Raw genomic sequence first — 23717 nt, forward strand, 5'->3', positions numbered from 1 at the left:
GTCAAGTGCCTGGAAGGCCCTCGACCACACTTTAGAACCAGGGCTCGCTCCAGCGAAAACTCCTGAGCAGTGGGGGTGCACATTTTCCCATCAGTACCAGGATGGTGCCTGCCTTCCATATGATTTTTGCCAATAGCTGAAAAGGTCAAACGTTTTCATTTTTACCAATGTGATTATTTTAGTTTGTGTCTCCTGGGCTATGACAGAGGGTTTTTTTTTGTTTTGATTTGGTTTTTTATTCTATGCACTGGCCACAAGGGCTCCTTTTTCTGTGAACTTCTCATTTGTATCTTTTGCCTACACAACTACTAGGTGGCCTATGTGTTACAAATCTGTAGTTCTTTATGACCTTTGCCAGTCCTACTCTCTGCAGTTACGTAAGCTCCAGGAGGGCAGAGATGGGTTTTGCTTGCTGCCAAACTCTGAGAACATTCGGCAAAACACGCATCTCAAAGGATGTTTCCTAAATATTAACTAAATGTTGCCTATTACTTTTTCGCCCTGAAGGTTTACATTTTGATATAACTGTTATAGGACTTACAGGACTTCCCATTCTTATGTCAAGGTTATGAAGAAAACCTTCCTTATCCTAAGGTGTTTTTCTGACTTTTTTTTTTTTTTTTTTTTAGATTTTATTTATTCATTCATGAGAGACACAGAGAGAAACAGAGAGGCAGAGACAGACAGAGGGAGAAGCAGGCTCCATGCAGGGAGCCCAAGATGGGACTCCATCCCGGGCCTCCAAGATCGCGCCCTGGGCTGAAGGCGGCACTTAACCACTGAGTCATGGGGGCTGTCCTTTTTTCTGACATTTCTAAAACTGTTTTCTTACATTAGGTCTTTAATCCAGTTGGAATCTATGATGAGGGTATAAAGAATTTAACTTGACTTTTTTCCATATGGAAAGCTAACTACTCCAGCACATTCTTTCGCTACCATGTGTAATTCCTAGCTATGACAAGTGAAGTTCCCACATATCCTTGTAACTTTCTGGGAACTCCCATTGAACCGTCTCTTCTGCTTTCATTAGCATGTCTTTACACTCAGACTATCCACCCACAAGTTCCCACACTACCTTCTTCCCCTGACTGGCTATTCCTGGGCTATCCATCCATGTGAATTTTACAATCAGTTTATCAAATTCCACCAGGCTACAAATCCTGTTGGGTACGGACCATGCTCTTTAGGGAGAACTTCCACTTCCCATACATAAATAAGATCTTTACGACACAGAGGAATCCCACTAGGCAAATGAATCGTCTCACGGTCTAACTATTTCTAAAAGCTAAAAAAAGAAAATGAACCTTTAAAACCCCAAACATAATGGGAAAAATCAGTCTTCCTATACGGACAATTAGTTTGAAGACAATCTATCATTGCTGCGCTGACAGACACGGTGCTACGGTGGGACAGAGATAACTTCCCATCTGGCCCAAGGCGTGATTATAGCACGTGTAAAAGCGGTAGACTCTCCAAATCCCCAAGTCTTGCTGGTGGATCTAAAGCTGACTAATGGCATCCCTCCCACACAGTAAAGTCCATGAGATCGTGAAGCATACCACCAGTTTTGTTACCTATACTCCCCAGCATGAACTTCAGTGCTTGGCACATAACCCGGTCTCTATAAATCTACTTTGTCAACTGAGTGAATGGGTGAATCGATCAAGCCCCCCTCCACTCTTTAGTGACATCCTGGTATCGACTACTTCCATAGGTACAAAGACCGTAGCTGCTGGGAAACGCCATCATCCAGAGAACTGCCAAGAGGCTTACGGCACTTGGTAAGGTCCGGGCAGAAGGAGCAGTGCCAGTTGCTGCAAACACTATCCCAAGGAAGAAAAGCAATGCTTACCCCAAAGCTTCATTAGAACCCGTAGCCTTCAGGAACCCAAAGCCACATGATAACACTACTTCCTTAAATGCTTCCAGGCTGCTTTGGTTTGAAACACACTGGTTCTTTATATGCAGTTGGGTCCTTGGCTTATGAAGTGGTGCCATATGTATAATCCTCACCAACGCTCTGTCATCATCCCCATGGCAGAGAGGAGGGCACGAGAGCTGAGAAATTAGTCACTTATGCAAAAGATCACAGAGGTAGATCACAGCAGATATGGGACTCAAACCCAAGTCTAAGTCCAGAATCTGTGCCCTCCCAGCACCAAGCAACATGAGTCGCTCTGTCCTACGATCTGTAAATACAAAGCTACATGGCAAGGAGGCACACAACAACAGAACTTCTGTCAGGTAAAAACCACACCTCAAATACTGCTGAATGAATGGGTGCCTGCCATGACTCCATGCTCCTCCTCAGATGGCAGTTCTCCCCTCTACCTCCCCCTCCTAGAGCTGAACGTCTCGAAGACAAGTAACTGCCTCAGAGGACCCCTGCATCCTCCCAAGCCACCACAGCAGGTACCCCGTCAGGCCACCAAGAGCCATCTTTAACCCCTCCTCTGGGGTGTAAGTCCTGCCATTGTGCCAGTTTTACAGATTAGGACACAGAAGCACAGAGTGCCAAGTGACTTGCCCAGAGTGTCAGGCCGAGAGAGCAGAGCTGTGAGCCGAGGCAGTCTGACCCAGGGCCTGTGGAATCAGGACCCCCAGCCTGAGGCCAGGAGGGATGCTGCTTTCATCCAGAGCACAGACACTTCCTGAGCACCACCTATGTGCCAAGCACTGTTTTGAGGACGTGCCTGTGCAACGTGCATTACGAATCTCAGATTCTGTGAGTCAGAACTCTGTCAGTTGAGTGTCTGCCACTGGCTCAGGTCACAATCCTGGGGTGCAGTGATAGAGCCCTGAGTCAGGCTCCCAGCTCAGCGGGAGTCTGCTTCTCCCTCTTCTCCTCCCCCTGCTTGTGCGTACTCTCTCAAATAAATAAATAAAATCTTTAAAAGGGAAAAAAAAAGAATCTCAGATTCTGGAAGGCTGAGAAGCTGTCTCTGAGCAACCAGCAGGACTTCATGACATTTAATACAAAACTGTAATGATTCCCTTCACTTCCTCAAAACTTAAAGAAACAAAGGAACAAAAAGGCTGGTAATGAGCTACATTTTCTACGGGGGTCAGAGGAAAAAGAGGCTGCCTGGCCAAATCTTGGTTACAGAAACCAAAATGGTTTCTCACTCTAGGTAGCAGGAACCAATGGCTCCTTCTGCTCCAAAGCCTCAGCATGCAGTACTCCACCATTCATGTGCTTTCACATTCTCTAAATTATTACCCTACTCCCATCCACAGAGCCTTCAAAATCCCCACAGCCTCCCCGCTGAGCAGAGGGTGGACTTAGCCACTTCCAAAGAGGATGTCTCCAAACAGAGTCGCAAGCTGTGATAAAAAGCAGAAGTATTCCCTCTCACGCAAGGGCTTTCAGACCCAAACATCTGGGCACATGGATGGGCCACGTTTCTGGGGCTTCCTCAGAGCACTTCTGTGAACAGCAGATGTTTTCCAACTCAGACTCAGTAAAGGGGGAAGTATTTCTCTAGATTCCATGTCCTTTTCTTTATGGGGAAAAATTCACGTTCCCCATAAAATATACATAGTAACCAACTGATGAGTATTTAACTAGCTTTATTTTTTTTTTTAAGATTTTATTTATTCATGAGAGACACAGACTGAGAGGCAGAGACACAGGCAGAGGGAGAAGCAGGCTCCATGCAGGGAGCCCAATGTGGGACTCAATCCCGGATCTCCAGGATCATGCCCCCAGCCAAAGGCAGACGCTTAATGGCTGAGCCATCCATTCATCCCTCAACTAGCTTTAAAAAGCCTTTCCGACTCCTCTATGTACCTGGTGGGAGGCTGAGGTGTCAAAATCTCTGTCAACAATTTGGCAGTATCTAGAAAAATCACATATCCATTTATCCTTTACCTAGAAATTGAGATTCTAGAATGTGTTCCCCAGGACACACCTGCAAACCAGAAAATGACTTGTGCCTTGTGATGCCTCGTGGCGTTATCAATGAAGGCAAAGGACTTGCAAAGAACCCAGCAGCCATCCTGCGGGGCCGCGCCAACCACGACATGCTGACCCAGTGAGTACTCCTCAGCAGTCTCAAGGGATGAGAAGAGCTGTGTGAACAGCAACGAGTGATCTCCACACACATCTCTCAATGACAATAAAAAGTGATTCCTGCCCTGAAGTTCTGGTGGCACTGCTTGGACTCCACAGCTCCCAGGGTTCTCACCCCCTTGAGAGAGCGTGAGATTCAGGGCTTCTGCTATACGAAACCTTCTCTGTTCTCGAGATGGCAGAGGAAGGAGTATTCACGGTAACTTTTACACTTAAGTTCTAGGTTTTGGCTTAACTGGTTCACGGAAAGATGGACTAGACAGCCCCCGTGAGCTCAAGTGTCTGCTGAAGTTTCCAACTGGGTTGAAATGACTAACTGGCTTCTCCTCCCACCTCTGAAAGGCAGGAAGGAGCTGGAAATAGTGGTGGGGCAGGCTGGTTTGTAGGGGATAAACAGCAAGTGCCCACACTTTCCCCACATCTCAGCCTGCATATTCATTCTCCCCTCCCCCGGGGACATTCCCAGGAAGAAGTCTGGTGGTGGCAGCAGCAGTTGTGGGTTCAAAGAGGACTAGGGAAGGGGAGAGGAGGAGGGCAGACCCAGAAAACATTCCTGCTGCTGTTGCCCCAAGAGTGGTGAGCACAAACTGAGCGAGGGAGAAATTAAGAAACCCATGAACAGGGGCGCCTGGGTGGCTCAGTGGCTGAGCATCTGCCTTCGGCTCAGGGTGTGATCCCAGGATCAAGTCCCACATCGGGCTCCCCACAAGGAGGCTGCTTCTCCCCCTGCCTGGGTTTCTCCCTCTCTCTCTCTCTCTCTCTCTGTGTGTGTCCCTCATGAATGAATAAATAAGATCTTAAATAAACAAATCTAAAAAAAAAAAAGAAAAGAAACACATGAACACAGTTGATACTCTAAAAAGAACACTTCAAGCTGAATCAGGAAAGAATTGAGAAAAGAACCCACATGTTTGATTTCAACTCTTCCTGCACTGAGAGCCCCTGTCCTCTTGAGCAAAAGAAGCCCCTTCTCTTTCAACCCCAGAGCCTCAACCAAAGGCCTTCAGGCCTTTGGTTGATCCCTTTCAACAAGTTTGATCCCTTACTGAAACCCAGTAAAATCTGGATGTTGCTAAATTAACTTGTGTAACTGGTTCCTCTTACCCCAGCTAAAGTCAAAATGTTCTCCAAAGATTTGGTCATGATGAGACGCTTCTTGGCACGGGTTACTGCAACATACAGTAAATTCCATTCATCCTCAGAAAACGACTCTAAAGAAAGTGAAGGGAAGAAAGGTATCAGCTCAAAAGCCTCCAAAAATAAACAAAAACCTCACAGACTGGTGGCACAAAATGCTGAGTTTTAATATGTGCAGCTACTGGGAAATCCCGGGAGCCTGATCACTGGTCATGCAACACCCATCATGCCTGGTGCATGTTTTCATTCATCCTCCCAGGTCTCTTCATGACAGTTGCGTGGGACTGATGGGGAAACTGAGGCTCACAGGGCCCAAATCACTTGGACACATGGTCTAAGGCTGAGCAAGAGCCCAGGAGCTGAACTCAAGGTTGCTAATCTCCAAGGTCCACATTCTTCCCTATTCCTGACACTGTCTTTCTCTCCAACCCAGTCCAACCTGGAAATGTCGGGCTGTCATACAACAAGCAGAGAAGAAACACACATCACAAGGCTCTGCTGCCCCTGAAGCCTCTCCCCTGACAGTCACCACACCCAGTACAACAGTGAGAACGCAGCACCGAGCAGCTATCTGTGAATACACTGAAAGCCATTCAACTGTGAGCTTTATTTTTATTTTTATTTTTTAGGATTTTATTTATTTATTTGAGAGAGAGGCAGAGAGTGGGACAGAGGGAGCATAAGGGAGGTTAAGGGCAGAGAGAGAAGCAGACTCCTGGCTGAGCAGTAAGCCTGATGTGGGACTCAATCCCAGGACCCCAGGATCACGACCGGAGCCAAAGACACTCAACTGACTGAGCCACCCAGGTGCCCGACTGTGCACTTTAAATGGGCAGACTGTACAGTATGGGAATTAGACCTCAATAAAGCTGTTATAAGCAAAAAATTATATAAACATGCACTGGCCAGTAAGAAAAAAAAAGGTAGCAGCATATTAGATAAACTTTTCTTCACCCAATATGGAGCCACCGTTGCCTAGGGCCCCTCCCTCCCCCACTCTGCTCTAAGTTATCTTCAGCACCACGTCCTTCTGTAATGTTAGGAATGTATTCCACCAGAGACCAGGAGTTTTTAGCATTTCTATTTTCAGGCTGCCAATGTATGCTATGCCCCAAATTCTGAGTGCACGGTTAATAGAATGTTTGTTTATAGAAAAACTTCACATGTTTTAATCCTAAGATTTAAAACCAAAATAATCGCACAGAGCATAACAACTCGCCTTGAGTATAAATTTATATAAAAGCAGACAAATGATACAAAGTGCTTATTTTTTTTTTTTTTATGATTTCCTGGCCCCTTTAGTAAAAATGAGATTTAATTTTAAAAAACAACTTTTTGGGGGGGTGCCTAGGGGGCGCAGTTGCTTAAATGTCTTGATTTCAGCTCAGGTCATGATCTTGGGGTCCTGGGATTGAGTCCTGCATTGGGCTCCCTGCTCAGCGGGGAGCCTGCTTCTCCCTCACCCTCTCCCCCTCCAGCCCCTGCTCTCTCTTGCTATGTCATTCTCTCTCTAAAATAAAATCTTTAAAAAACAAAACCCCCCGGGGGCCCCCAACACTTTGGTGAGCAGGTAAATTGTATGTTTTTAAAGCTTCTATGAGGCTGGGTACCCAATAACTGACGGTGAAAAGCCCAAATCTGAGAGTTAATGCCAGGGGGAACAGGACCACCATAAGCACAACCCCGCCCTACTGGCAGCCCTGAAAGAGGTAGACTCGGAAGACTCGATTTTCAAAAACACACAGTAGGACAATAAAAAACTTAGAACCAGGAGGTGGCTGTTTTTCCTTTGAAGAGGATCCTGCCAAGAGGCCATACCACCCAACAAAAAGCAAGGCAACCCAAGGAAGCACCCCCAGCAGGCAGCTCACACAGAGGCTCCTTACCAACTCGGAAGTGGGGCAGCTGTGCGAGGTTGTGCCTGGCACAAGGCACCTTCACAAAATCATCCAGAACATGCACAGTGTCAAATTCCAAGCCTTTGGCTTTATGCACGGTGCCCAAAATGTACTCTGGAATAAAAAGAGAGCACAGTTAGATGGGGGCTTGGCAGGGGAAGGGACCAGAGAGGAAAAGAAAAGCAGGCTCTTCCCACTAGGCTCCTAAAACTAAGGATGCGGCCACGACGTTTCCTCACCTGCATGTTGCTCTGGGGGGAAGGGAGGCAAGGGGAAAACAGGAAAGAACAATCAGGAAAGAAAGAAAAAGAGAGAGGGAGAGAGAAATAAAAGATGGCAAAAGTGGGAAGTTCACAGTGGGCACGTTAGTACCCGAATCCCACCTTGGAGCTCGCAGGAACATGCCCACCCCCTGCATCTGCGGGCAAAGGGACAGAAGAGCCCCGGGGGACCTCTACCAGAGTCAGAGTCATACATGGGGGCAGAGCTGAGACTGGAAGGCCCCCTTCTGCAGCCTTGGAGCCAGGACAGAAAGGAAGGGCCCCTGGGGAGGAACAGCAGCTCTGCTCCCCTTCCTCCCAGGCTCCCCGGGATGCAGCAAAGCCCCACCGGGCCACCTCAAGTGCTCCCGCAGGAAGAAGACCATCTGACCCTCCTCCTGCTGGGAAGTGAAGAATCCACTATTGTCCACACCTGCAAAGTCCAGGTCTTCTATGTGGCACTTCTCTATCCTCTCCACCAGCTCTGGAATCCTGATGTTATACTTTTCAACGACTGCAATCTTGGCTTCCAGCTCCTTATCCTCGGCTGCCGTCACGTATCTCTTGAAGCCACTAAAGCCTTCCCTGTGTACCCATCTTCTAATAAACCTGTCTTTGATAACGAGGTTCTCTGAGGAGGACACACGTTCGGGTTAACACGACAGGGCTCCGTGAGCTACCACAGCCACAGCTCCCCATTCCTAGCCAACAGCACCCTTGAAAACCATCCTGAAGCTTGGAGATCCGGGTTCTAGTACCGGTTCACTAACCTACTGTGTGACCCTGGGCAAGTCCAAAAGGACCTATGCCTTAGCCTCTCTGTCTCCACACTGAGGCTTGAGGGCCCAACCCTTGACATCTTTACCCACTTCACAGGGATGTGAACCAGCGCAGCATGGAAAGGAAATGCACTGCAAGATGTTAGCAACAGCCACATGGGGCCCATGCAGAAGTGTCAGTGGGGCAGCTGCTGGGGCAGACAGCCTCCGGGACCAACAATAGGAGGAAGTTCAGACTCCTGAGACAAGGGTCTAGAAGGAGCTCTCGGTACCTCTGCAGACAGGAGACCTCAGCCTCCCACTCCAGGTGGCAACAGAGCCACACTAGCTCCACCCCTTCTCCAGGAGGCGACTCCAAACCAGCCCGCCCACTCCCGGCCCTCATCACTGGCATGCTGCCGACTGCCACCGCAGCAGCCGCGAGGGTACTCACGTTTCTTCCGTTCTTCCTCTGGCTGAAGAAGGATCCAAATATCAATGATTCTGTCCAATCCAAATGATTTAATCCCCTGAAAAAGTGTTTTGGTGGCATTTTGTTTTTTTGTTATTTTCTGTTTTGTTTCGTTATTGTTGTTTTAACAAAACAGGTGAAAGCAAATGTAGAGATGGGATTTTGAAATGAGATGTTTTCTTGCAAATGGATCTCAGATCACACCCAGAGCAATCAGAAAGGAAGGAGGAAATGTCATCAAGCACAAGGGCACTGAGGTTACCACGCAGCCTGAGCACTTGGGATTATCAAGTGCTAAGTGACCTCAAACTCTTCCTCTGTTTAAAAAAAAAATAGGGGGACGGGGAAGACCCAGCTGTAGGTTGCTCTCTTGTCAAAAAGGGGCACCTGAAACCATCTACCTTTCAGGAACAGAAACATGGCCACAGTGGAGGCTCCAAGGATACCTGAACACTGCGTGCGGAACATCAGTACTTACCAATGTGTCTTTGGAGGAAGACCTAAGCTAGAAATGCCCACAGGTCCGGACTGTCATGTGGTTTAAAAGCTTAGCTCCTGGGGGGGTGGGGGAGCCCTGCCTGTATCACAGCATAGCTCCTTCTACCTAGAAGTACATGCCAAGCACTGTCCGGGACCCCCGTGCAGAAGAAACCCGTGACTGAGGCACCACCCTCCAAGGACCTGTCATCATTTGGGGAAGAGACATACAAACCGCTGACATCAAACAGAGACTGAAATAAGCCAGCACGTATCATAGTTGGAGAGCAGATGTGATCGAGAGTGCTGCCACATGCTTCAGGCAACACGTGGGTGTGACAGAGGGACCACAACCACTTACTGTCTACCATGCCCCACGTGGGCCACACTCCAAGAGTGCTATTTTCTAACAATAACAAAAAATGCTTAAACTATGCTATAACCACTAGATGAAATACTGTACTCGTTCATGTAGAAACATGAAAGAAAAGATGCTTACATGTGGAAAACACATTTTTAGGTACATTATAATTCCAATTATGTAGAAATGTGTGTCTATAAAGACACAGACATGAACAGCAAAAGGGAAAATTGTTATCTGAAATACTGAGATTGAGCATGAGGGTTTTTTTCCTTTTAATTTCCAAAGCTTCTGTAACTTGGCTGGATAATCTTTATCGATTAAAAAAAAGAAAATTCAGAACATCTTTTGATTATGACTCACTGACTGTATATACCGAGTGCCCACACACAGGAAGCCCTCAAAAACACTGTTTTTCATAAACAGAGTGAACATCTCTTAGTCATGTAACTTTGCTTTGAAGAGTCAGAAATGTCACACATGTGTCACTTAATCCTAACTTCCCCGGGAACCAGGTAAAGGCATTAATCTTGTCTCAGAGATGGAGAGAATGAGGCACACAGAAGTGGTGACTTGCCACAAGCCACACAAAGTTAGTGACAGAATCAGATCTAGAACCCAGGCGTCCACACCCTCTACGCTGGAGCCCACTAGCACCTCCCAGCTGTGTTGACAGCTCCCTAGTCCTTATACTAATGAACACCACACACCACAACACTCGCAGGCAGCCAGCTGGCAGCCTCATTTGCAGAGCCAAAGATGAGAAGGGTGTCAGTGTTTTAAAGAACAGAGAAAAGGATCCTCAGTCCTTGCTGGTTCCTCATAAGAATGGCTAACATATTGGAACAGCTAGGGGGGAAAGACCTCAGTCATGGTGCAGATGGTGCCCCAAGCCCTAAATGCTTGCTTGTGTAATAATCCTAATGAAGCTGAATGCTTTCATTGGCTGGGTTTACGTCTGTGCAGGGAGGAGTCGGGAGAGATTTACTCTTACCCCAATCAGATGTATCCTCGCGGGGACTTCTCCTTCCGTCACCCGCACAGCCTCATCAAACACATTGGCATTGGTCCGGGACAACAGGGCCACCTGCCCCTTGGCGTCACCTCTAATGCTACCTTTTGGGAGAGAGCACAAACTCTGTGGCAAATCCAAGTAAACAGGAAAACTAACTTTTGTAACAAATAAATGAAGAGTAACTGAAGGCCTTACTCTGGTGGTTTCCTCCAACCAAAGTCTTTTTCCTCACTCTCTTGCAGACATCCAAGATAGTAGCTCCCACGTATGCTATTTCCACGCCAAATCTGAAACTCTGTGGGAAAATGACAGAACAAAAGGAGTCAACAAGCCCTCCCTGAAGTAGGTTCGCCTGTTTCTGTCCCCACAAAGACCCTGCTTGTTGATTCCTGACTCACCCTATCTGGAAAGTGGATTTGCAAATTCCCCACTGTAAACCCGCTCACAAGGAATCGAAGAATCTTGCCAATCAGACCATCGCTGACTTGAGTTCTAAGCTTTCAGAAATTGCAGCTTCCACCCTGAAACCCTCCGGTTACCTCTCTTCCTTTACCCTTTACCCCCACATCCAGATCTGGGCGATCCTCCCACCAGAGGGTCTATGCTCTTTTTCTCACCACTGCTACCATCTCAGCTCAGCAGCCCAAACTCCATGCCTCACCCACTCGGTCTCTCCCGCCCTCTTGCCAGATGACTCTTGCCCACATACTTTCATCAGGCCACACCCTTGCTACAAAAAGGAAGAGCAGCACGTGAGGAAAACGGCAGTACATGCACTCTGAACATCCCTCACGGCCCGAACAGCCTCTTCTCCTCTCATTCCCCAAGACCAGTGGAAAACTTAGCTTTTAAGCAAATCTACCCTTCCTTCCAAATCAAATCAAATGAGAGTGCCAATTATTCAAAAGATGGAGGGAGGGCAGGAGGGTTTCTCATCTCGCCTCTGAGCCTCCCTCACCGTTAATTTAAAACCACCGCCCCACATGGCCAGCCCCAAGTATCGTCACTCTCTGAGCCTTCCCTGCACGCCCCCTGCCTTGGCACATGGCCAGTTGTTCTCTACCCTTCGAAACGTGGCCCCACACCCACGTCCTTGATCACTGCAGCTGGAAAGACACCCTCGTCTCCAAACTCATGGTACTTACAGCCCTTTGCCATGTACTAAGGACTTAAAGTAATAAACTGCTACGCGCTCTGGTGAACATCGACAATACTAAAGAAAACATGAGCCTTTCAACAAATAGCACTTTGTTGCTACAGAACCATTCTGAGGGAGCCATGACCCAAAAAATAAAATGAAATATCCACGAGTCCACACTGATATAAATAAATGATCGAATAAAGAAGTAAGTGGGAGAGAAGACAAAAATCTTCTTTGTAGAAGAATTCTAAATAGTTTACGGAGCTACCCCAGCAGCCTCATGTGGAAAGGTACGGGCAAGGGGAGGGTCGTTACAGCTTTCTCAGACAACCAGGGATGCCACGAGGTGTCACGCATACACGAGTTTTCCAAATTTCTATTTCACTTGAAAGCAAGAATTTTTTCTTTGGCAACAAACATTTGTCAGTTGTTTTCCTGGAAATCACAGCTCACTTCCTTCATTTTTGAGAAAATGCCAAGTAACCAAGTCTGTCAGCTGTTCTCTCGAGTACCAACATTAAATACACACAAAAGCAGCCAGTTGAGCTCACAACTCAATCACAAAAGTGCTCTTTGTCAGACAGCCAACACACTTCCATCGGCCCCTTATCCCACAGAATACTAGAGACACACCCAAGGGCTAGCAGTTCATCATGTCTGCTGGAACATCGGAATGTTCTGGAGTTGAACCTCTTTTGTTCGTTGTACCCTGAGTGCGCTGCAAGAAGAACACTATGACAGCCGGCACCGTTTGGTGCCACCACCTTGATTCACGGGAAGGCATCAGCAGTGCAAATGTGAACACAGTGACGATGGCACATGCCTTGTAAAAACAGTTCTGAGTTTGCAGACCCCCTGACAACCACAGGGCACCACTGCTTAGAAGCGAGGATCCACTACATGCTGTGTGCCGACTAGACAACCTTGCACGGCGCCTGGCCCCCACTAACCACGGAAAAACGAGGGTGCAGGGGAGACCACAAAGCTTGCTTCTACAGTTCTGGGGACTCGGAAGCAGAGAGAGCTCTTACCTGTGTGAGATAGAAGACGTGCGTGTGAGGGACTGTAAACAGAGCATTGACTGCACCACGGAAGGTATAGATCTGCTGATGTGGGTCCCCTACAAAGATTTTCCCACATGGCTGAGACAGAACTATGTTCATGATAGCTGCAACCAATAAGAGGGACAGTGAGAGAGCTGAAGGAATGCCAACTCACAGAGCAAAAGAAACCATATTTATGACAGAAAAAGATGAAAATTCTTTGTGGAACTAAGCCAGGGCGCGCTGGACAACAAAGTTGTCTTTCCCTGCAGGATACGCAGGCAATGCAAAGAAACAACTGTATCATGGACAAGAGAAACCGTTTCTAAGCCTAGGAATGCAGATTGTGTTTAGTCCTGGATAAATGAGGGAGTCTAAAAAAACCACATAAGCAAATAAAAAATGAGGCAAATTGTCTTCTCTAACATTATAACTCGGAGCTCAAAAATGACCCCACAAAGTCACACAATTTTCTATCGGCCACTTGAGAAACACACAACACAAACTGTCCACTCGAAGTTGACTAGCTTCTCCCCCTCAGCATGAGTCTACATCCCAATCGCCTGATGACCTATGCTTAGTCGACATTTTAAGAATAACCGAAGCAAAGCATTTACAGAAAAATAAATTTGCTTTGAGTGGGGAGGAAGGACAACTGCCGAAATCCAAAGTCAAGTAATCAAGGATTTCTGCATAACTAAATTATCATTTGCACCTCTTCTTCATGAAAAATATGAATAATTGACTCATTTCACATGTGTGTCCTTTTACATAATCAGGATGCTGTTTCTATGTGTGTGAGACCACTAATGTCCTGAATAGTTTATCACCTGGGGTACAGTCCTGGGCCTCGTCCACAAAGATGGCGTCAAAAGAGGCAAGCAAAGGCTTGCTCAGCTGCCAGAGTTTCAAATAGCCTACAAGAAGGGAGCAGCAAGAGTGAGAACTCGCACATAGAGCAGTCACGCATACAGGTAGCAAGATGTAGGAACTGACATACCATCGTGAGTCATTTGGTAAGCCTCTTCCTTGCATTCCCCCAACTTCCGCATGTTGTCCCAGAGTCGGCTTGCTTCAAGGACACCATTCTAGAAGGCAAGTGACAATGGCAAGTCATAGTTTAAGACTCTGGAAGACACCTCCTGAAATCACGTTCATTCTCATACACGAACACCAGCACCACCAGAGCACAGTGAGGGGCAGTCACCTCCCTAACCTCCCTCTGGCTCCGCAATAGCCTTTGAACAATGTCAAGTGCAGAGATGAGTAAGAAGCTGGGGCCGTACCAAGCCCAGCAACAGAACATCACTCAAAGACTACAAGATCTGGGGCAGGTAGGGAAGGGGAAGAGCACAAGATCTGACGAGCTAGAGAAGGCTGGATTCATTTTCTGGATTTATGACTGACCACTAAGTCATATAAAGAATGGGCAATGATTGAAAAGATTATAAAAGTCAGAGAAGAGATTTCTTATCTTTAGATCCTGTATCCAGCAGACCCAATGACAAGCTCCAATAAACCTTGAGTCAGAGGAGCCTCATCTGTTGAATTAAGAGGACCAGTGTGAAGATTAAGTAAAATGTTTCTGAGTCCTCTTCAGAGAAAACACTATCTACCTCACAGGTACCATGACAGGCCTATGGTCTGGTAGTCAGACATTCTGCTAGCAGTTCTGAAGAAATGAAAGATAAATAGGACACTGTATCATGTCAGCTCTTCTCATTTATCCTAGATCCCTGAAACTAAAGATATTTAGATACTCACCAGCTTTTCACTCTGCTCAACCATGACTCTCTGTCCTTGGCTGTTCTTACACCAGATAGGCACGTGATCAATCGTCAGTTCTTCGTCGGCCGAGGCAAAGAAGTTTTCTAAAGTCTTACATACTAGCTTAGCCCTTATGAATCCACCTTTTCCTTCAGCGAGGACAGAATTGACCATGAAGGGTGTCAACTTGAAGAGATTTAATTTCTTCTTTAATTGGTACCTGTAATACACATATCAAATGAACAGTATTTCACTGTTACCACTGCAATGGGGTATTTCCTGTCTCCCCCCATCCCAACCCCCTTCTCAGCAATGACACCACCTGGCCACCTTAAGTGTCACATATAGGTTAGGGGTTAAAAAAAAAAAAAAAAAAAAGCCAGAGGGGTTGAGCAAGGTCCATGCAGGATTTGAAATGGCTTCATCAGGCTTTCAGGGATTCTCAGATAATAACCCAGAAGATGAAGTGGCTCACAGCAGATGCTATTACTCCATGGTGTGGACCAGACTCCAAAAGGTCCCTGGGGGGACATTCAAGTTCCCTGAAGCCCTCCCATCCAAGGGAATGCTAGTTCAGGGGCCCCAGGAGGCCTGGGCCAAGTGCACTTCAGCTGAGTCTTCTCCCACCCAACAACCTCAACGGTGGGAAGACTGCTAAGAGCCTGCACTCCAAGCCAGTCACTCAGACTTTCTGTGCCTCAGTTCCAGAGAAATAAGAATGCTCACCTCAGTAACACACTACTATTTGCAAACAACGTATTTTTACAGGGTAAAAGTGCAAATCATTAAATATCTTTATATTTCCTGCCTATCAGTGGAGATGAAAGCATTATATTTTCGTAGTGCTGCTGTGCGTAAGTTCATGTGTAACCATGATGCTCACAACAGGAAAACCAAGAATTAGACAGAACAAGGACGGTGGCAGTGCAATGCTCACTTCCGCCCGACGTGTCCGTAGGCCATGGAATGAAAGGTTTTGCAGGTGACGTTGCTGGGGAAGACCAGCTCAGCCTGCTTTGCGATGCTTTTGTTGAAGGTCACGTACAGAAACCTGCTCGTAGACCACTTCTCAGCATACTTGACCAGGGTAGAGGTCTTACCAGTGCCTGGGGAAGCCAAGAAGAAAGGAGTGACCCTTTGAGGATGCCCTTATTAGGTGTTATCCATGCTTATCTTGCCTCTGACAAGTTCTTCAATACTGGTAAGGAGCAGTGGATTCTAAGCCAGATTAACATGAGATCATGGTTCTGGCAGGTTCTAGCCAAGTAGTGAAGGACGAGCCACTCAACCTCACTGGCCTTCGGTGTGCTCCTCAGCCATGTGTGCATAACATTGACCTTGCAGTGTCTGGCAGGATAATTGCAATCATCAAGGTACCCGAGCAGAGGAACTTGGTAAGAGTAGCTATTGCTGGCCTAGGCAACAGTAACACTTCAATGGCAAGAGCATACAAGTGAGATTCAAGGATGCTTCTGGCCCATTCTGAGCTCTTGAGTGTGCCCTGCCTCTCCAGCATTCATTTATTCAGTAATCATTCACTTACCAAGTACTTATGAGCACCTACTCCATGCTCAGCTGTATGCTAAGCACTGTAAGTATGGGTATTTTTTTTCTTAATTTTATTTATTTATCTGACAGAGAAAAAGAGCATGAGCAAGGAGAGTGGGAGAGGGAGAAGCAGGCTCCCCGTTGAGCAGAGAGCCCGACACAGGGCTCAATCCCAGGACCCCGAGATCATGACTGAGCCGAAGGCAGACGCTTAATCAAATGAGCCACCCAGGCACCCCCACTGGGACTATGTTAAAACAAAAAACATAAAGCAAAGTTCTTGTACTACAATCTCGGGGATACAATACCACACAGTTGAAACAATTAGAACAAAATGAGAGTATAATGACAACACCATAGCAGACCAAAAAAAAAAAAAAAAAAAGTATAAATTTGGAAATAAAAAAAATCTCACCTATAAAAGAAGAAAAATAGTACCTCTTTCCCTACCTAACAGGGCTCTTATGAAGATTAATGACACAGTGTGGAAGTATTTATAAAATGTGTGCGTCAGCTATACTTATTAAATAATCAAGTACCAAGTAGTTAATACAGATGATTAGTTACAGTAAGAGTTCAGAGATCATATATGACTCAAATGGCTAAAGAAGCCTCCACCAAGAAGAAATAGAAATGATGGAAGTCAAAATAGCACAGCAAAGAAGGCAGGCCGGGGTGGGGAGACGCATGCTCTTAGAAACAGACCCAGCTTTGAATTGTAACTCCTCCACTATTTGTTTATTTAACCTGGGCAAGTCATTTTAATTTCTCTGAGTTTCAAATCCTTATCTACAAAACAGAGATAACTAACAAACCTTACAGAATGGTGTCATGATTTGGCACAGTGCCAGGCATTGAATGAATTGTTGCTGTTGTTCATGGCAGGATATTTACACAGAAAAGAAGCAGGAAGGGATTCCAGGTAGAAAACAGTTTGAGCAAAGGCTCAGACTGAAGAATAACCAAGCACTGTAGGAGACTATAAGCACCATTAGTTGACTGAGGCAGGAGAATTACAGACAGCATATTCAGGATTATAAGTTAGAATCAAACTCAGGGAGAGCCTCCCAGACTTTAACCCTACAGAAATCGGGAAGCTACTGAAACATGGCCTGCCGCTCCATGAGCAATTAGTACCAGAGCATATAATATACAACGATAAATGCCGGCTGGATCAATCCTGGTGGCATCTATCCCACAGACTAATTCCTATGAACTATCTGTCCAACCAGGAAGTCCAGTGTGGATGCTCCCCGGACTGGTAAAACACAAAACAAAAAACCACCACCACAACACAAACCAAAAACCAAGCATTCCTTAGCTGCTTTTGAAATTATTTAATTGCAGCAATTGGATAATAGACCAAGGTAAAGAAATTCTGACAGGTAGCAGGGAAGGGGGATAAAAGGCATGAACCGGACTCTTCAGTCCCTTACCTGCAAATGCCATAATCTTTACCACCTGGAGAGGTTCCATCTTGTGGCTCAGAATCAGCTGTTGTTCATGTGTAAGTTGGATGGTTGTTTTCTTGCTATAATCATTATAAGAGAGAAATTAGAAAAATAGAAAGGAGTTCAAAAGACCGGGTGATGGACTATCACAAAGCAAATGGCAAATCGGAAGAAAATGAACCAAACAAAAGGCCTCCCCGTGGAGTGATAAACATGTTCCAAAGCTAGTTTATGATATTGGTTGCACATTCAATAAATGTACTGAAAATCACTGAATCGTACAATTAAAATGGGTAGATTTTTCATAATGTAAATTATATCTCAATGAAATTGTTAGGACAGAACACCTCTCCTCGTTAAGTAGAAGGAATGGAGAAGAGAAGACAAAACACACACATACGCAAATCCCTATATACATACCCCGGCCAAACCGATGGTTCCTCCTTAACTTCTGTGGCCTGCGTACAGGAATTCTCCTGAAGATACAGGCAATAGAAAATGTTGTAGTGAATCCTAATAGGGAAAAAGCAGATTTAGAGATTCTCAAATTAAGTCACAACCTCTATCTTGTTTTCCCTCAGATGTGTTTGGACTCCTTACCATTTCTAAAAAAGAAAATACCTACCACCAATTTGTAGGAGAAAAAAATGAAAAGAAACTAACAAATAAAAGACTTCAAATACACCTAGAGCTGACCAAAGCCCTGACCAAACACAGCTCTGGAAAGGTGCCCGGCTCCAATGTGTAATGGCAAAGGAGAGAGGCCAGGACTAGCTGTGACCTAAAGAGACAAATAATCACAAAAGTAGTAAGAACCAACTGGAAACAAATGTAAATTCTACTCTGAGCAGTGAGATTCCTGTTCAGCATCAACTTAATGTCATCTTATCCTTCTCAGACTCCTTTGCTTCTTGTAAGGTGGTAATTGGTGTAGAAGCACAAAGAACATTCTATCCCTAAAGGTCCCAAAGGAAGGGTGCTACACAGAGAACAAGATATGATCACCAAGGTCTGGAAACAAAGCAGCCTCCAAGCCACCTAAAGGGGCCCAAGATGACACGGAGCAGGAGTGCTGCGTGCCAGGAACAGGCCAACAGCCTGCTACATGCCGCTCCAAAGCTGTGTTCACAATGCCCCCAAACTCTGCTCTCTCCATCACCAACTGCCACATTTAGCACAGTGCTCCCCATCCCCAGAGCGAGACATATCTCCGAGCACCAATCTCTTTGATGCAACAAATACCTATAATAACACAACACTTCAGTCTCTGGTCACATTATCTCCCAGGTTAAGCAGGACGAAATACATACACACAAGGAAACTCAACATATCATACCCTCCACTCCTCATCTCTGTCCTTGTGGACATGGAGATAACCTGCAGGTTCATATTCACACTTAAGAACGTCATTCACGATTTGTGCATTTGTGTTGTCCCAATTAATCCTAAAGTTCCCTGTCCTGTGTGTCAATGCCATGGCACAGGACACAACGTAAATGACACTTAACAGACCGAAACTAACTCAGAAATGCAGCAAATACTCTGACAGTTGCTGGGGATGACAATGGATCACGTTCAGGATGGAATGTGAACTTCCCCAAGGATGACTGGGCCACAGCACCCGTGGTGCCACCAGCCACGTACCTCCTTGGGCTCAGGGATCCCAGGGAAAGGCAATCCTCTCTGGGCCTTCTGCTTCCCCAGGACAGGCTGCGGCATCACACTGCCCTCTCCCCATGGCCACCCTCAACTTCCCTCGTCAGGCTGCTGTCTCCCTCCCCTCCACGGTCCACCCACACTAGACCGCTTCTCTGCCTTGTATATACTAAATTCATTCCTGTCTTTGAGCCCTGAAATAATCTACTCCTGCTAAAATGCTCTCGCTCCGATCTTAAAATGACATTGTAAAATTGACATTCGGGTTTTAATTCAAATGCTACTTCCCCAGAGCAGCTTTTCACACCCAATCTAACGTAGTGTTCTCCCCCACTCATTTGTCACCCAGTTTTCTTTGTACCACTCTTCACTCATTATGATGTTCCTGTTTAACCTGTTCACCGACGCGGTACCTGTCGCCCCTCCCCTGGACACCTAGTCCACGAGGCTAGAATAGCGGCTGACTCAGTCACCAGGCCCTCCCAACAGGCAGCCAATGCTTCAGATTTGCTAAATCTGTGACACCAGCTGACCTGTGACACCTGCTGGCATGTGAAGCGGGGATGGTCACTCTGAAGGAAGCACCCACGTACTAGAGACGGCAGGGCCAGTGAGACTCAGCCACATGGCTCACACACCACCCCAAAAAAGAAATGGAGGAACCAAATCCTCATGCTTCCCTAGCAAAATGTAGCTATGTAGGAAGAAAGAAGTCTCCTTCTAAGGAAGGGGAACATCACGTCGGGCTTGAAAGTCCACCTGCCTCAGCGCTACTTCCCAGCCCAGTGGCACTTCACATTCGCAGAGCAGGTCTGATTGTCACAGCACCTTCCTTTTCCCACAAGGGAGACAGGGTAGGGGTGGTGTAAGCTCTGCGGCCTGCCCAGCGCCAGAACTGGGCCTCTCCCCGACTAGGGCCTCAGCTCCTCCTCCCACCGCTTTACCGGTTGCTGATGTTGATCCCCTTCTCCCTCATGGCATAGAGAAGCACAGCGATGCAATACAAGGTCTCGGTGATGTCTGGCATGGTCACAGTGGAGCTGGGCCTCCTGAGACAGAAGAGCAGCTGCTGGACGTCGTTCACACTGCTGGACAGCAGGACAATGGCTGCCACGAGAGCCCACACGTTGACACCCTGCGGAGGGAGGCAGACGGGGGCAGAGACAAGACCCAGAATACGATGAATAAAGAGCAGCAAAGAAAGCCAAGTCTGACATTCGCGTGCTATCTCAGATTGCCCTAGCCAAGTGCAAACTTCTCCAGGATATTTGGAAACACGGGAACCTTTCCTTTCACTCTGGATCCCTTTCTTCTCATCACTCTTAGATTTGAGTTCTTAGTTTTCTTTAGTTAAAAAACATGAATAAGGGATTTAACAAAGGACCTGGCAAAAAAGCGCATACTCCCACCTCCCCACCATTCCTGTCCAGGTCAGCGTGAGCTCCCAGGTCCACAGAGACTCGACAGAGTCAGAGGAGGCTCACCACACGACCGGTGCCCACCTGGGATACAGAAGAAGATGGCAGTCTTTAGGGGACAAAACCAAGACTGACAATTCCCTGGCATAAAGACGTTAATCTACTCTTTACTTCATGTTATTATTTAATAATGATTAAACACTATGCTAATTAATGTTCTAATTAATATGACTTAAATGTTTTCATTATCTTAAAAAATATGTTTTAATTAATGTTAATTAATATTAATTAAATGGTTGAAAATTTATTACTACGGCACAGTACACTCTGGTTAGTAATATCTAAGAAAATGTTCACAGACTCAGAGAGTCAAATACTGGAAAAGTATCTTTTGCATTCTTAACTTTATTACACATATCCCTGTTAAAAAAAAAACATTCAAAGAAAGGTTAGTTCATGCAACTCTCAGTCCAACCATCCTGTGGAAGAAATCTTACTCCATCATCACCATCAATCACTTCATTAAAGACAGTAGAGGAAAAAAAAAAAGAGGAATGCACACGGCTGGATTTCTAACCCTCTGCAGGTTGCAGAATACAGGCTTGAGGGTCCATGTAGCTTCCAAGATAAAATTTAAGAAGCCCTGATCCAGGGATGCCTGGGTGGCTCAGTGGTTGAGCGTCTGCTTTTGGCTCCGGTCATAATCCCAGGGTCCTGGGATCGAGTCCCACATCGGGTCCCTGCAGAGAACCTGCTTCTCCCTTCTGCCTGTGTCTCTGCCTCTCTCTCTCCATCCTCATGAATAAATAAATAAAATCTTTAAAAGAAGAAGAAGAAGAAGAAGAAGAAGAAGAAGAAGAAGAAGCAGCAGCAGCTCTGATCTAGATAATAAGCCACGAGACTGAGTCAGGTATAACTGAGGAATCACCGAACTCTACCTCTGAAACTAATAATACATTATATGTTAATTAATTGAATTTAAATACAACAAAATTAAATGTAAAAATAAATAAAAGGTCATCTGTCATATCACCAAAGATACAGAGCATGGTGAGCATTTTAGTGTCTTTTCATGTTATTATATGTAATCAGTAAATAAATTTTATTTTATTAAAAAAAAAAAGCCTGAGGAAACTGAAGACTATTTCTAGCTTTCCACTGACTCACAGTGTCTATAGTAAGAACCTTCATTTCTCTGGTCCTCTCAAATAACCCAGTTGTTGACAATGAAATGTGCTATCCTGTAAAGAAATCCTTATTAATCAAAGTTTTCAGAGGCCAGATAACCATCCTCTGTTGAAGCTTCCCCCACAGAATGGGAAATTGGATTCAGTGCTTTTTAAAGTACCTTCCAAATTGAAGGATCTCTAAGAATGTGGCCTGTTATTTCCAGAATGGGGTGAATGACAAGATTAAGGCTTGATTAAAGGGAGATCATGAGAGCACCTGAGTGGCTCAGTTGGGGAAGCATCTGACTCCTGATTTGGGCTCAGGTCATGACCTTAGGGCTGTGAGATCAAGCCCCGTGTTGGGCTCTGCTCTGGGCGTGGAACCTGCTGGAGAGTCTCTCTCCCACTGCCCCACAACTCCTTCTATTAAAAAAAAAAGGAAAGATTTTGAAAATAGATCTAAAATGACCTTCAGCCAAACTTAATCACCAATATACTCTGTTGCAATGGGAAAGGGTGTCACCTGTGCCTACACTTTCCCACAGCTTCCCTACTTACCGCAGCAGCCACGTAGAGATCAGGAAGGTGCTGCCGCACGCAAGCCTCTGCCTCGGGAAGAAGGGGGTGGTCCCTGAGACTCCACAACGCCCGTCCCGGATCCACACTTGGGGAGCATTTCGTGGTGGCTGTATAGCTGTACAACAGTCACAGCAGAGTCCATGAGAAAGGTGATCCTAAGTGCTAGTATCTGGGAAGGGGTTTCAGAATCGGTCTTCCAGGAGAGAAGCAACTCACCGGATGAGGTTCAGCACACACAAGTCCGACTCCTTCTCTATGCCGTAGTTCAGGAGGATGCCATCCACTTTGCTCACAGCTTGCTCTTCATTCATCAGGTATCGATGATACAGCTTTTTCCAAGGAATGAACTGGATCGTTTTAAAAAAAAAAAGAATCCACAATAAGATTCAGGCAATGGCCATGAGACAACAGATTAAGCCACAAACATACAACCTTCAAACACTTAAAAAGCACTTACAGCTCACAATTCAAAAGCTGGGCAAGCAGGGTAGAAACACTACACACATTTCGGCTGGAAAAGAGGAGAACTGGGTCTTGGTTTTGGTTCTAACCTAAGATACAGAATCTGGGAAAAGCCAGTAGTTCAATTTCCCTTGTCAGGACACCAATACTGCAGAGTTTCAGTGAAGACCAAACAATATGAGAACTGTGGCTGGGGGTTCCTGGGTGGCTCAGTCAGTTAAGCATCTGCTGCAGCTCAGGTCACAATCCCAGGGTCCTGGGATCGAGTCCTGCATTGGGATCCCTGCTCAGTGAGGAGTCTGCTTCTCCCTCTCCTTCTGTGCCTTCCCCCGGAGCTGGTGCTCTCTTCTCTCACTCTCTCTCAAATAAATAAAAATAAAATCTTTAAAAAGAGCTGTGGCTGGGGACACCTGGGTAGCTCAGTGGTTGGGCGCCTGCCTTTGGCTCAGGTCATGATCCCGGGATCCAGGACTGAGTCCCACATTAGGTTCCCTGTGAGGAGCCTACTTCTCCCTCTGCCTGTGTCTCTGCCATTCTCTCTGTCTCTCATGAATAAATAAATAAATCTTTAAAAAAAAAAAAAAAAGAACTGTGGCTATACTAATATCAGACAAAAATAGGCTCTATATCAAAAACTATTCCAAGTAAAAGAAGATTATATAATGATAAAAGGGCCAACTCACCCAGAAGATATAACAATCATAAATATAAATGTGCCAAATCTCAGAGTTCCTCACTGGAGGAAGCACAGGATTAAAGGGAGGAACAGACAGCAACATGATAGTTACAGGAGATTTTAATACTTCACTTTCAAGAATGAACTAAAGAATCAAACAGAAGATCAATAAGGAGGCAGAAGATGTGAACAATAGTAGATCAAGTGGACCGAACAGGCAGATACAGAACATCCCACCCAACAACAAAAATGTAGTCTTTTCAAGCACATGTGGAACATTCTCCAGGACAGATCGATCACATGCTAGGTCAGAAGACCAGCCTTAACCAATTTAAAAAGACTGAAATTATAGAAAGT

At 45.9% G+C, this 23717-nt stretch overlaps 1 protein-coding gene across 3 annotated transcripts in view; it reads right to left on the reverse strand.

Moving 5' to 3' along the window:
- The window catches only part of FBH1 (F-box DNA helicase 1), a 47258-nt gene that overhangs the window by 6955 nt on the left and 16586 nt on the right, over positions 1-23717 (reverse strand). For all 3 annotated transcript variants that reach the window (XM_041765749.1, XM_041765751.1, XM_041765750.1), the window contains 16 exons: positions 22439-22569; positions 22202-22337; positions 20001-20191; positions 17821-17913; positions 17386-17480; positions 15339-15507; positions 14399-14621; positions 13635-13722; positions 13465-13551; positions 12623-12759; positions 10646-10745; positions 10430-10551; positions 8580-8655; positions 7801-7998; positions 7096-7221; positions 5177-5283 (listed from right to left, as the gene is read on the reverse strand). In XM_041765749.1, the coding sequence (XP_041621683.1) occupies positions 5177-5283; positions 7096-7221; positions 7801-7998; positions 8580-8655; positions 10430-10551; positions 10646-10745; positions 12623-12759; positions 13465-13551; positions 13635-13722; positions 14399-14621; positions 15339-15507; positions 17386-17480; positions 17821-17913; positions 20001-20191; positions 22202-22337; positions 22439-22569 (2079 nt within the window). The remainder of the gene's footprint in view (positions 1-5176; positions 5284-7095; positions 7222-7800; positions 7999-8579; positions 8656-10429; positions 10552-10645; positions 10746-12622; positions 12760-13464; positions 13552-13634; positions 13723-14398; positions 14622-15338; positions 15508-17385; positions 17481-17820; positions 17914-20000; positions 20192-22201; positions 22338-22438; positions 22570-23717) is intronic.

The sequence above is a fragment of the Vulpes lagopus genome, chromosome 8 (assembly GCF_018345385.1).
Source record: "Vulpes lagopus strain Blue_001 chromosome 8, ASM1834538v1, whole genome shotgun sequence".
NCBI lineage: Eukaryota > Metazoa > Chordata > Mammalia > Carnivora > Canidae > Vulpes > Vulpes lagopus.